The following is a 13,219-nucleotide window of genomic DNA, read 5'->3' on the forward strand; positions in this document are numbered from 1 at the left end:
CTTTGACAATAGAACAATTGGATTAAATTCCAATAAAATATCATGTTCCAAATTCCGCACGGCCCCTTTCATTGTTGTTATAGGAGGATGAACGCTCATGGAGTCAACGCCAATTCCCTGTTATTTGAATGAAGTCCTCTGTTAGCATTTGCATTCTGCTTCTGACTATTCAAAAATAAAGAAGCTTGTTTTATTTCTACTTAAACAATGGTTACACAAATATTTTTCGATTTGTCTGGCACGTTGAGAAAAGCCAAAATCACGATGCAATTTTAATTTTCCCCCACCTTAATTGGCTGGTATTTACTTTTAGAATATGTTTCAGTCAGAGGGTCGTAGGGTGTTTGCAGCATTCATGCAACCTGCCGTTATGGATTTGTTTAGGAGTGACTCAATATTATATAATGTTAAGAAAAGGAAAAACACCTCATATTTTTGATTGTCTTTAACTCAGAGAGATTAATGACTGAATATTATATTTGAGTGTACCCCCAAATTGCATAAACTTCTTGAAGCAGTACATTGGCCTACGAGTTATTTGTTACTCATCTTCAGATTCCCCGCGGGAGGGTGGTGTAAAATCAAAAGGACGCCCGTCTGTAATGTTCTACTTTTAACTCCTTACGTAATGTGTTCCGGTTTTGTGCTCATTTAAGTTGCATGGGCAGCCACGTGCTGGGCGTGTGTTGTGATGACGGCGCATCGTAGAGGTGGACGCTGTCTGGAATAGCGTTTGATCCTCTTAACTGATTAGGGGCTGCCTATAGAGGGGGGGGGGACCTGCTTGGGAAGCCCATGGACAGATGTCTGTACTCCGCACGCGCTCCTAACCTTCCTGTTTATTTCAGGTTCTGAGGGCTCCAATCAGATCCTTTTTGTTTTAACAGATCCATACTATTTTGACCCACAAAATAATTAAGTGGAGGGGCTGAAACGATTACCATATTTCCAGGGCTACAAGGCACACCACAAAAATCCCCAAATGACCGGAAGTTTGAGAGTGTGCATTATACCCGGTAGACTTAATCGGAAATGCTTCACCATGTATACTGTATGCAATCAGTGATCAGGTGATGAATTCTATCACTGTCCATAATTGTATAACATTGGATGCAACAGAATACAAACTTGGATCGAATTGGGGACAGCAATGCATACTACCCTTTGGACTGTCGATCCATCCATCAATTATCTGCACCACTTATTCTCCGTAGGGTCGCAAGGGTGCTGGAACCCATCCCAGCCATCTTCAGGCAATGAACTGGTTGCCAGCAGGTCGCAGGGCACACGGACAACCCACTTGCTCAGTCACACCTAGGGCCAGTTTGGTCCGGCCAATTAACCTGACCTGCGTGTTTTTGGAACGTGGGAGGAAACCGCAGTGCCTAGACAGCACGAATGGTAGGAACATGCGAACTCTGCACAGGAAGGCGGGTAACTGGGGTTCAGAACTGTGCTGCGGACGCGCTTACCACCCAGCTGCCGTGCCGCACCCCTTTAGACCCCTCAGGATACAAATGAGATTGAAAAGGCAATCGGTCTTATCTCATTACCACAATACTTTGAGTCTCATTACCATATACGGAAGAAGAAAAAATGTGTATCTGTATTTGTTGCACCTTTTCTCAGTTCATTGTAAGCATTGTAAGTAACGGTTTATTACATGTCTAAATTGTATTGTATTGTATTTATTTATACAGCCAGTATAAACAATAAATATGATATATACAAGAAATCATTTGACACGCCAACTCTCAATAATAATATAATAAATTTAAAAGAATAAAAAGAATAGAGTAAAAAATATGTTGTAGTGTATCATACAAGGTAATTATATAGAATAGTTAAAAAAGAAAGAATATGTAAATAACAAGACTAGAGTAGGATAGCTCGGAGGAACGCCGTTGGCATATTAATACTATACATAATGTCCTAAATCAATTCCTGTTGAACATACGAATAGCAGAAGGGTAAAAACTCTCTTTAAGACGTGGAGTCTTGCTCACAATGGAGCGAAGACGGCGACCTGACGGCAGGTAACCAAAGTACCTGCAAGCAGGGTGACTGGGATAATTTTTAGTATCCGTTTTCTAGTTCGTCCGATGTAGATACTTTGCAGGGACGGGAGGCCAGTACCTATTATTTCCTCTGCCATCTTCACTACTGATTCCATCTCTGACAATTCTTTCTGATTGACGCGACCAAACCAAACTGTGATTGACCTACTTAAAACAAAGTTGGAGACAATGGACAGCCCTGAGGCGTACCAGTGTTGAGGACAATAGAACATGAATATTTAAAAATAGTGTGGTGATGCGATAAAACCGAATGCTTTGTCATGTGTTGTCTGCATCCCCAGTGATATAGTGGATAGGATTTGGCTGGCTACCTGCCAGCCAAAAAAGATTCATTCAAATTTTTCGAGGGCGTCTAAAAGATGGACATACTTTCACACGCAATATTTGGAGCTTCACAGAGGCTGCAATAATGACACAAGCTAGAAGAGGGCATCGGTCAGTAGAAATGTTCCAAATTCCATACATCACCTCGAAGAGTGACAGCAACTATGGACTTCAATCTCCTCTAGCTTTGTCTATCGTGATGTTTGCTGATTATGATTTTATTAGTTTGTTAACGTCAGTATACCAATATTTTTAAAGTTTATTCTTATTTGACTTGTCATGTTAACATGGTCCAATGCTTCAGTGTTGTTTTAGAACATTTTCTCAATACAGTGTTGACTGACTTATTACAGACAGTACTAAAATCTGTTTTTTTTTCTCAAGAAATACAACCTTAAACGAAGCAGTCATTTACATTGTAAGAAGTAAAGTTCAGTCAACTGAAATTCACTCCTTTGCTGCCAGATTTCTGTGAGACATTTTTTTCCCATAAATCCCAGGACTCTGAACATCTCAATTCACTCTGCTGAAAGGAATGATTGACCAGTTTGTGTCCAGCAATTGTGTAAGAGTTGAAGGAGTAACTTTTGGATGGTCTGGTTAATGAATGAGTCAAGACACTATTTTTGTTCTGTATTACATGCATTTAATCTTGTGGAAGATTTGAGCAGTTTGCTTTTCAAAGGGCCACTTCCTAGATCACTGCCATCACAATTCAAGTTTTGTTTTCTGTATCCGTCGCTCAGTCAGATTCCATTAAAAAGGGAGTGATTGAGCAGGGTTCTCTGAAAATGCCTGCATTTCATCAGAAGTCGTTTGTTTTATTTGGCAATCTTTTTTTTTTTTTCTTCATACGTTGATTTTGAAAATCATAAGTGAACACGCATTGTTAATTGTTTGGTAAAATCTTTTTAAAGAAATTTACTTTTAGTCTGGGAAAATAACCAACTTGTACATTCAGATATATTTTGAGCTCTCCCAGCACCTTTATTGTAATTTACAGTTTCTATAATTTCTTGAGTATTTCAAAACGTTTTTACTGTATTGCATACATTGATTGAATCTTCGTTTACATAATAGTAATAATAAATTTCACCTGGGAAAATTGAATTTATTAATCATGGTGGTCCGCCAGGCTCATAAAGCTCTGTGGGGAAACCCTCATGAAATGATCATAGGTTTCAAGCTTTCTTAAGTCAAATTTTCCTGAATTTGGTCAAACTCACTAGAAGGGGTTGGTGTAGGACCATCGGACTACCTCGTATGACATGATTTTGTGAGGTAGAGAAACCACTAAAACTTTGTTAGGGTCCCACCGTGACCGGATTTGGGAAATGCTTGCAATTGGGGGGATCGTCCTGCTTTAGTCAAGCGCCCATGCCCCCTTTGCACCTCCTCCTTCCATCTCCCTCCCTATCCTCTCTCTCTCCCTCACCGCTCACTAGGCACCAGTGCAAGGACATGTGCTCATCTGAGTTGTGCAGCCCGCTTCAGTCACATGTTCGGTTTATTTTGTATTTTTTTCCACTGAGGTAAGTTAGCTTGTGTTGTCTTCCTTCCTATCTTCAACTGATGCCATTTTTGGCTTGCCTTCAAATGACTCGACACTGCGCTGCATTTGCAAGGCTTAGTTGTGGAGATGTTTCTGCGTGAGAACACTGCCCAGCTCATTCGTCGTTATAGGATGTGACATTTGTTGGAAGGGGGATGCTGCGTTTGTGTTTGAGGATCCCAATGGCTCGGGGGGTTTGTTGCCTGATCTGTTTTGAACAAATTATCAATGTTATTAAGATCTCTGTGCTTTAGTGATTGCTTTCTCCCCCATTCCTTCTCGACAACCCTCAATTGACAAACATGACCCTCCACATCCCATGTAGGAAAGGATGATAGAGGAGCACTCGGGATCACCGCGTCACTTGCTCAGTAGTCACTTTTGAGTCCGGAGTCCGAACTATTTTCTTTACATAACAGTCAGCGAATTATCACCCAAACCTGGCCACGGAAACTTCCCCTTTTTTTTTTGCTTTTTCATTTAGAAAATGCCAACCATCAAACCAAACTGATTTACTAATGTTGTTTTCTGGTTGACCTTTTTCTTAGTTAAACGTAACAAAAAGATTATTGTTGAAGAATAAATTTAAGGCTAGCCGTAAATCTAAGCCAGGAAGCCATGAGGGCAAACGACAATGGACCTTTTGTTTCTCCATTCCGTAAAGATTTTTATCCTTAGCCAGCATTCATTTTGAATTAATTTAGCCCATTAAGGAATTGAAATCCACATGCACTAATCTAGGGTCACGGTTAAACTGCTATTTAACTTTGATTTATATGCAAAAGACAATGCTATAAAGTAAAAGCATCACTTACGTTTTTTTAGTACAGTATAGCACAATCTTGATATTTACAAAAACTATATAATCTTTGCTAACTGACGTCATTAACACAGCAAACATTCTATCTGCGAATTCCCTTATAGATTATTTGAAAATTCAAATAAGACTGAATAGTCAATGAAATAAGCTTGAGGAAAAACCCTATACATATTTTTAGTTTCATTTTTTTCTAACTATTTATTTTAATACTTGAAAAATAGTCTTTCTACCCCTGCCATTTATCCACCTCAACAGGGCTGCTAGAATGAAAAGCATTCAAACCAGATATGTTTAAAGCGACAGTTTGAGCACTAAATGTCGCTGTATTGTATCGTGCAACCGAAAGAGTTCTAAAAGGCACAAGGAAGAATCTAAATAACAGAGACTCAAAGTGATCAAACCACACATTTTTTTAAATGTACCAGTCACCTAGCTGCATGGAAACTATTATATTCAATCTCAAATTCTGTGTTATTTTTTTAATTCATTTTTTTAGATGAAATTATTTCATTGTATTTTTTTGTGTGTTTGTGTTTATACAGAATGAGGAAGTAAGTTATCTGTGATCAGTCATGGCTGTCCAGACTGGCATCCAGGTAAGTTTATGGAGGAATTCTTGCTGTTAAATTTCAGTTTAATAATGTCGGTCAAACTCACCATTTGTTATCAGGATTTCTATGAGTGCTTGAAATCCTTAAACCCTTAAATTTTAATGTTGAGTTTTCAATTTTTTTATTGAAAAGTGCTTGAATTTTGGGTGCGGTGCTTGTAAATGCTTGAAATTGTTGCCATATCTCACACACAGTCTGCTTAAAAATGATGCTGACATTGGTCTCTGGTGGTTTTGCTTTCACATTGCATTTCTTTTTACATGAATAATGACAGCTGGCATTACTTTGTATGGCATTGTCCTATGAAGCCTTATCACCCCCTATGGGTCGTGAGGACAGGTGCATCTTACACCTAAACAAGGCACTATGAAATGTGTATTAGTGCAAGCATTATTTGTAAACTATGAACATTATTGGCCATGAAAAAAAATGAATGTAGTTTTTCCCAGTGCAAAGTTAAAATCGGAAGAACTTCCTGCAACTGAAAATCTAAGCGACATATTTCCATCAATTTACCCAACACTTATATGGATAGAGATTTGTCTCTAAAATATTAACACACGTGTTGTTCGGGTACATAAAATATTTGTGATTTACTTCAGAACTAAAAAAATTATGTCACGCAAGATTAAAGATAAATCTTGTATAGAAATCGCAGAGAATTTGTGGATCTGTAAAGTACATGATTCACACCGGATTTCTTCTGTTAATGTTAGTGGAAAAATTGACTTTGAAAGTCCTCAAAAAGTCCTTAAATTCACACCCAAAATAGCTTAACAAACCCTGTTTGATGCATTTCGTTTATTTTTAATATTTGTTTTTTTCCTTTTATTACTCATTGTATTTTTTTTACCTCTTTTATTGTTATAGTATAGTTTTGTTTTTATTGTGTAATCATAAAAGTATGTGCAGCTCCATTGGTGTTTTGATTACAAGGAAAAAAATGTCGACATCTGTGTCAAACGGCAAGTGAAGCAAGCCCACTTTTGTCATAGCACGCCGTCTTGTTCTCATTTCTCACGTACCAGTATCTCACATTGTTGGGAGGGGTGGCTGGAATGCAATCCCAACTTTTCTTCCCCTTCCAGCAACCAATGTCAACCGTGCAATAATCCAAAACAACACTCGTGTCGAGTTGCAGTCAATTTTTACATTGCATTTTTTTTGGCAAGACTTGAGACCCCCGCCCATCTTTTTCTTCTTAAATAAATTAGTGAGACAGTGTAACTGAGTCACATCAAAACAGGAATCTTCTCAGTGAAATAAATGGAAATGAGATACATTGATTAGCTGTTATCCAAGAGACCCTGTAGTGATATTGATCCATAATCAACCATCGTGACTGTGCAAGTGAGGATGTGGTTGCGTCATGCACTTTTAAGGATCGCTAAATGGCTCACTCGTGCTGAAAAAAAGGACTTACTCATGGGAGCACGGGTAGCATATGTGCATCTTTCTAACCGCATCATTAAAAAAAGCACAGCTGCGACTGAGTATTTTGTCACGTGTTCACTGACTGTTATGTAATATAATGGACTGAAAGCACCAGACAAAAGTTGGAGGAATCTTGGTGTATTGAATGTAAGACCTTGATGTAATATGTCGGAAAATTTGAAGTAAAAATAGGCAGACAGGCTGAATCAACCCTTGTCTAAATTTATACCCGTTGTGCATTGAGAGGAGCCAGTTGAGGTGGCTCGGGCATCTGAAAGGATGCCTCCTGGACGCCTCCTTTGGGAGGTGTTACAGGCATGTCTCACCGGCAGGACGACCAAAGACACGCTGGAGAGACTGTCTCTTGGCTTGCTTTGGAACGACTTGAGATCCCTCTGGATTAAGTAGCTGTGAATAGGGAGATATGGGTTTCCCTGCTGAGACTGCTGCCCCCGCGACCCAAGCCCAGAAACGGAAGAAAATGGATGGATCTATCAACAACATATTTAATAGAAATCAAACTTATAAATCTCATACTTTTGGAGAGAAAGAAAATCAACTGCTCCCATAAAATTATTCATTAAAAATTATTCCAAACTCTGGGAATATTCGTCGTGGTCCTGTAAAACCAAGGTGACATTTTTTGACTAACATCAGTGTCAAGCCTTGAAATAGGCGGGATAGATTATTCTCTGCCCAAAAATGTGACTAGTCAATTTTTTTATAATTTCATATTTTGCTAAAACACATATTTATGAGCTGGGTTGAATTTGAATTGTGCAAATTGTTATTGAAATTGTTTGATTAAATATTAGGTATTGTTGCTAACATACAAGCATTAGTGGCTGGCTGCTGTGTTCACAATGCAAGCTTTCATAGTAAGCATTATTGACACTAGCCTTAGCTGCTAAAATGTTGTTTGTTCACATTTTAATTTGTATTTCATTCCACAGACGAAGTGGCAATAAAATCAAGACTCCACAAATTAACAAAACCTTAAAATTAAAACGGCAAAGAAAGCAGACTCATCTTTGTCCCTCCCCTTTAACATTTTCCACACTAGTATAGTACGTAGCTAAATCTACCATCGTTTAATTTTTTAGATCACAATTTTAAGTCCTTCACAATCTAATAAGGTAATCGCAAAACTGTAGCCTGCCTCAAGACATCCTTTTGTATTAACACAATAACGCCAAGATTTCACTGCATCTTCGTTTTCTTATAATCCTAATGTTTTGAATGAGTTGATCTAAAACAAAATGCATTGTTGAATGATTGGTTGGCTGGTTGGATCCCTTGAACCAATTATGTCTTCTCTTTCCAGGTGAGGCTCATTTTTCTTCAATGCAAATTTCTCTTCTTACTAGTACTTTTTAAACGTTTGCACGTTCATATATGTATTTTTGTTAATGTTTTGGATTTTTTTTTTTATGAACTGCTTAATATTACACACTGTCCCTTTTTAAAGTCCTTGAACATGTTAATAATTTCTAATGCCATTTACAAACCCAATACTACAGATATTCACATATCACATTTTAGTTTGGACCCCAATGGAATTCTAGGAGCTTTTCCTGACCCTCACTGGTATAAGTGGATCAAGTTAAGCGCATCAAGCTAAACTTGATGAGGGTAAAATCTAATGTACAGCGCAGCACATGCTGATTTAATTCAAAGCTGTACAAGTGTATTTAGGCTTATCAGGAAACATTCTGAGAAACGTAACGAAAGAAACTGGTCCTTTGGCAATTTTAAGTCTAATCTGCTTCAAATAGATTTGTTGTTGTTGACCTGTACATATTTCCATTACACAACGTGTTAGGTTTGTGTGATTAGTCTCAAAGTTTGTATTTAATCTGATGTCGAGAAAGGAACATTGCAGCAAGGTTCGCCACCTGACCGAATTTTGTTATGTAATGTTTGACCAGCTGAGTCGATTCAGCTCATGATACGAGGTCACATTTTTACTTTGGGACATCAGGTGTGCACGTGCGTGGAAAGGTCATTTTCGAGGCAATTTTTCCAGTGGTTAGCATAATTATCATCACATGTTGCCGCAAGGGAGCATTTTTTTTTTTACCTAACAAAATTAGCTTAATGCTTTTCATAATGTGCCTAATCGACTGCACTGATTTCTTGTTAATCATTGATTATTTTATTCTTTAAATAACTCGCAAAAAAACACATTCAAGTTAATTAAAGTATATGTACTTAATCAAGTATATTTTGTTATGTTTAATTTTCTTAGCTTTTCCAGATTAGGATCAGGCTACAGTTTAAAATGTCATAAATCATGGAAGCGGGAGTCTGAAGTGTAGGTTGCTTTAGCAACTAACAACATGACTAATGCTAGCTTGCATCAGCGTTGCTAGCCACATTAGCATTTTTTATTTTGTTTTTTATATCAAAAATATCACATTTTGGGGTAAAATATATTTCAAAATTGTCTAAATTTTTAAGAGTCAGATTGGATAGTTATGATTTTTTGTTATTAATTTTAAACAATAAACCCCATGCAGCATTTATCAATTAAAGATAAATCCTGTGCAAAATGTTCCACCAATAAGTGATTTCACATCAGCCTTAATGCATATTTAACAAATATTGGTTGTGCAAAAAAAGACAAAAACTCATCTTGTGGCTTACTTGCTTGAATTTGATAAATAACTAGTTACTAAAAATTGTTAAATATTCAGCACCAGCTTTGGGAAATTAAACTACTACAAAAGCGTAAGTGTTGTTTAAAAAGTAATTTTTTTTCAGCAGCACGAGAAAACACTTAAAAATGTGTGCGCATTATTGTTTTTATTTTACATGAAAACAATTCAATATTGACAGCTATAGAACTATATTTGCATTTTAACTCTTTTACAAACCAGTGGTTGAAAATGTAGATGATCAACAAACAAAAACAAATTTTGGCGCTAAGATTTTTGAGGACTTTTCAAGGGGTTTTTTAAAATTGCCCCCAAAAAATATTTCTTAGTCTTGTAACAGAAGATCATGTTGACTATTCGAAAAGTGATGAACGATGAAATTCTACATTGTGCATTTAATCAATAATAATTAAGCAAGACTGAAAAATAAAACATACCGTCTAAATATTTATTCAGAATAGAGTCGGCGATCATAATCGAGTCTCTGTTTCAGCGCCCACACGTTTTCCTGTTGAACATTTCAACGCCTGGACAAGTCTTTGGTTGTTTTCAACACAAGAAGTCACTTTGGAAGAAATTACATTTCATAGATATACAAGCTACAAGAGGGGGCCCCGTCTTGCAACAAGTTGTGTAACATCTGAATGGACATCTGCTCCACATTTCTCCATTGAACTAAAGCCACTGGGACTTGTAAACAAGGAAGGAATGTATTGGAGGCGGGATTTTTTTGTCCTCATCCAGCCAAGGCATGCATGGCTTGCAACAAAGATAGATATGAGAGGACGTTATAGCGCCAGGCGCGGTGGCCACATCGCTCGGCGCCAGTCTAGGTAGTAGAGTGCAAAGCGCCACACTCTTTCTTGAGACTATCCTCGAAGGCAGCTTTGGGTGTTTTTTTAGCAGCTAAATTCATGACACTGATTAAAATGAGAAGGACAAACCTTAAAAAAATCATTCATCAGAGCAATATACTTTATTTTGTGCAACATAAGGCTCACCCGATTACAAAGTGCACTCTCCAGAATATTTTTTTTCATATTTTTCGAAGGGCGCTTGAAACTGAGACTACAGTAAAAGCTACTGTGTAACCATCGGCTTCTTTATATACTCGTGCCATATAATGGTGCAGTGAATAACCAGCTAAGCTGGTATTGCTGATTAAAACTACAAAGGGTTTGCATTGGGGATAAAACCTAGATCTCGGCGATGAGGGCACCGACAATTTTCGACTGGACCACCAGTGGTCAAATGAAATACAAAAACGCATTATATCTTATCTGATTTTTACACTATTTTTACTCTCAGTGCCAGAAACCTTGATTTGCAAGTGCATTCTGATGGGTTGAACAGTCTCTCCACCTCACCTGTGCATATTTTCTTGTATACATATCAAATACCTGCGTGTATTGTATTCTATTGAAAGACTTTCTGTTGTCTGTTTATTTCGCAATGTTATTGACGGACATGTGAAGAAGGGAGAGACTGTTTTATTTAAAGTCTTCATGAAATGTTTATCCTGGAGTGCCACACAAAATCTTGATGTAAACAATATTAGCTCCTTTATCAATAACGATAAAGACTATTCGTTATATCTTAGAAATAAGACCCAACTGACTTAGTTGGGTCCAAACAAATTACCAACTATTTTAATAATCAACAAATAATTTTTAGATCTTCTGGCTCAGAAATTCTTTAAATTTAGAAATTCAGCTTAACATATGTTTTTATTATTTTTCCATAAGACACAGTTAGGTACATTTCATATTGTATAAAATCACTGCAAAATGTGCTACACCCCTATTATCGATGTTTAATTTTACAGCATTTAAAAGGGTGAACCACTGAAGCCTTTTAAGCTCTACCATTATGTATGTATTCTGTGTAGCACTATTTAGTTACTCTATATAACATGCTAAAGTGGGCATTTGCACGTCACTCTGGGTATTTGTATATTGTATTCTTTTGGCTTTATTATTGTATTGTTCTCAGCTCAGGGATGCTGCTGGAAATGTGAATTTCCCTTAGGGGATGAATAAAGTATCTATCTATCTATCTAAAGTTTTATTTATCTTTGTTAGTCTTTGTGCAACATTTATCAGCCTTTTGCCATTATTTGTGCTGGAAACAAAATTTTGTTTTAAATGTTAGAACACTCTTATTTACACTTTTTAACTGAGACTTTTTGTTTTCAGGTGTGGTTTGGCGAGAAGTTTGTGGCTCCTGTCCTGAGGCCGCAGAGTCCCCGCAGTCCATCGGCCTCCAGGAGCCGCCACGGCCCCGGCCTGGCTGACGTGTTCCAGTACGACAAGTGGCTGGCAGTGCGGCACGAAGCCACGCTGGTGCCCATGCAGGAGGACCTTGCCATCTGGCTCACGGGAATGCTTGGTTTGTTCGATTCAAGTTTTATGATAAAATTTAACAGGCGATCTGCAACTAAAGCCTTTTTAATAGTTGACTCGTCCCCGACTATTGAAACAATTAGTCCAATAATCGGATATTAGTTTTTTTTTTTTCTTAAATTTACCGTAGTCTTGCTCAAGCTGCTCAGTCTTTGCCTGAGTGGCTCAATGGTATTTTGCCGACAGTGATAAGACTTGCGGAAGTTAGTTGATGTTGTCTTCTATACCCGCGTTGGCATTCAAAAATGTGATAGACCTATTAATGGCTTTAAAGACAACTTCTGGCGACAAAATAAAATATCTAACTCTACACAAATGTAAACATGAATGGCGTTTGCAATTAGCCTGTGATGCTAGCATTTGCTGCCAGCTGATTATCTCATACCTGCTGACTTACAAGTTTTTCCCGTAGTTTATACATATTTTGATCCTTTCAAATTGTGTATTTTTTTTTTTTGGTTTGAACAAATTTATTGACACTAATAACAAAAAAAAACAATCATGACAATCACAACAGCAATCAAGCACATTCACAATATTATGTTCCAATATGATGTTATTACCAGCAAACAAGTGAGGATTTGAACAACCCCTCTCGAAAATCCTATTAGCAATCAAGCATATTCACAATTTCATTATATGACATCTTTGTGTATGCCGTATAACAATTCTTGCAGGGGAATTTTTTTTTTTTTTTTTTTTTCTTCACGTGTTGCCCATTTCGTCTCGGATCATTATCGTTTTTGTTAACGGTAGCAGACAACGTCATACATTCCTAATGAAGATGAAGTCTGTAAAATCCTGCACTGCTATGAATAATAAGCTACGCAACATTTACTGCAAGTGGGGAAAGATTTAAGAAACTATTGTTTGCGTCGTTTATTTTGTAAATAAAAACTTGCACAAACTATCTTTGTTTTTATTCTACAAAGTCTGCCTTTCTGTGAATAAATAGGTGCCGCTTTGTTTCTAAAGTTTATTTTCGTTTAAAAAGGAACCGCAATCATTAATAAGGGGAGGAATTGAATGACTGTATCTAAAACTTGATAGATTTAGTTTTGAAGGAATGACCGGAACAGCCACTCCTCATTGGCCCATTATCATGTCTATTATCTCTTTAGACTCTAATGGAGTAGGGTGTAAATTGAACTTGCCCTTTGTGTTATCTTTTTGTATTGTTTTTGGTAGTATCATGCCTTTAGGATTTCCCACCAGGATTGCGACCAACGATATCGCGATGACTAGTCACGGTCTTATTTTCTTTCTCAACTAGCCTGGGAGCCTTAAAAGTCAGGTGCACGGGGTTTACGTTTCAAGTCACTTTTGTTGTTTGATAAAAAG

The 13,219-nt window shown here is 37.3% G+C and overlaps 1 protein-coding gene across 2 annotated transcripts in view; it reads left to right on the plus strand.

The window, feature by feature from the left end:
- Positions 1–13,219, plus strand: part of gas2l3 (growth arrest-specific 2 like 3) — a 38,150-nt gene that overhangs the window by 9,652 nt on the left and 15,279 nt on the right. Inside the window, exons 1-3 of one of the 2 annotated variants that reach the window (XM_088347004.1) lie at positions 3,837–3,934; positions 5,317–5,370; positions 11,672–11,864. In XM_088347004.1, coding sequence (XP_088203130.1) covers positions 5,347–5,370; positions 11,672–11,864 — 217 coding nt within the window. In that variant the 5' untranslated portion in view covers positions 3,837–3,934; positions 5,317–5,346. Of the gene's footprint in view, positions 1–3,836; positions 3,935–5,316; positions 5,371–11,671; positions 11,865–13,219 lie in introns of those variants that run through there. The other variant, XM_088347003.1, reaches the window with a different exon arrangement.

Source organism: Urocampus carinirostris, chromosome 11, assembly GCF_059441175.1.
Source record: "Urocampus carinirostris isolate Australia breed hairy pipefish chromosome 11, RoL_Ucar_1.0, whole genome shotgun sequence".
Classification (NCBI taxonomy): domain Eukaryota; kingdom Metazoa; phylum Chordata; class Actinopteri; order Syngnathiformes; family Syngnathidae; genus Urocampus; species Urocampus carinirostris.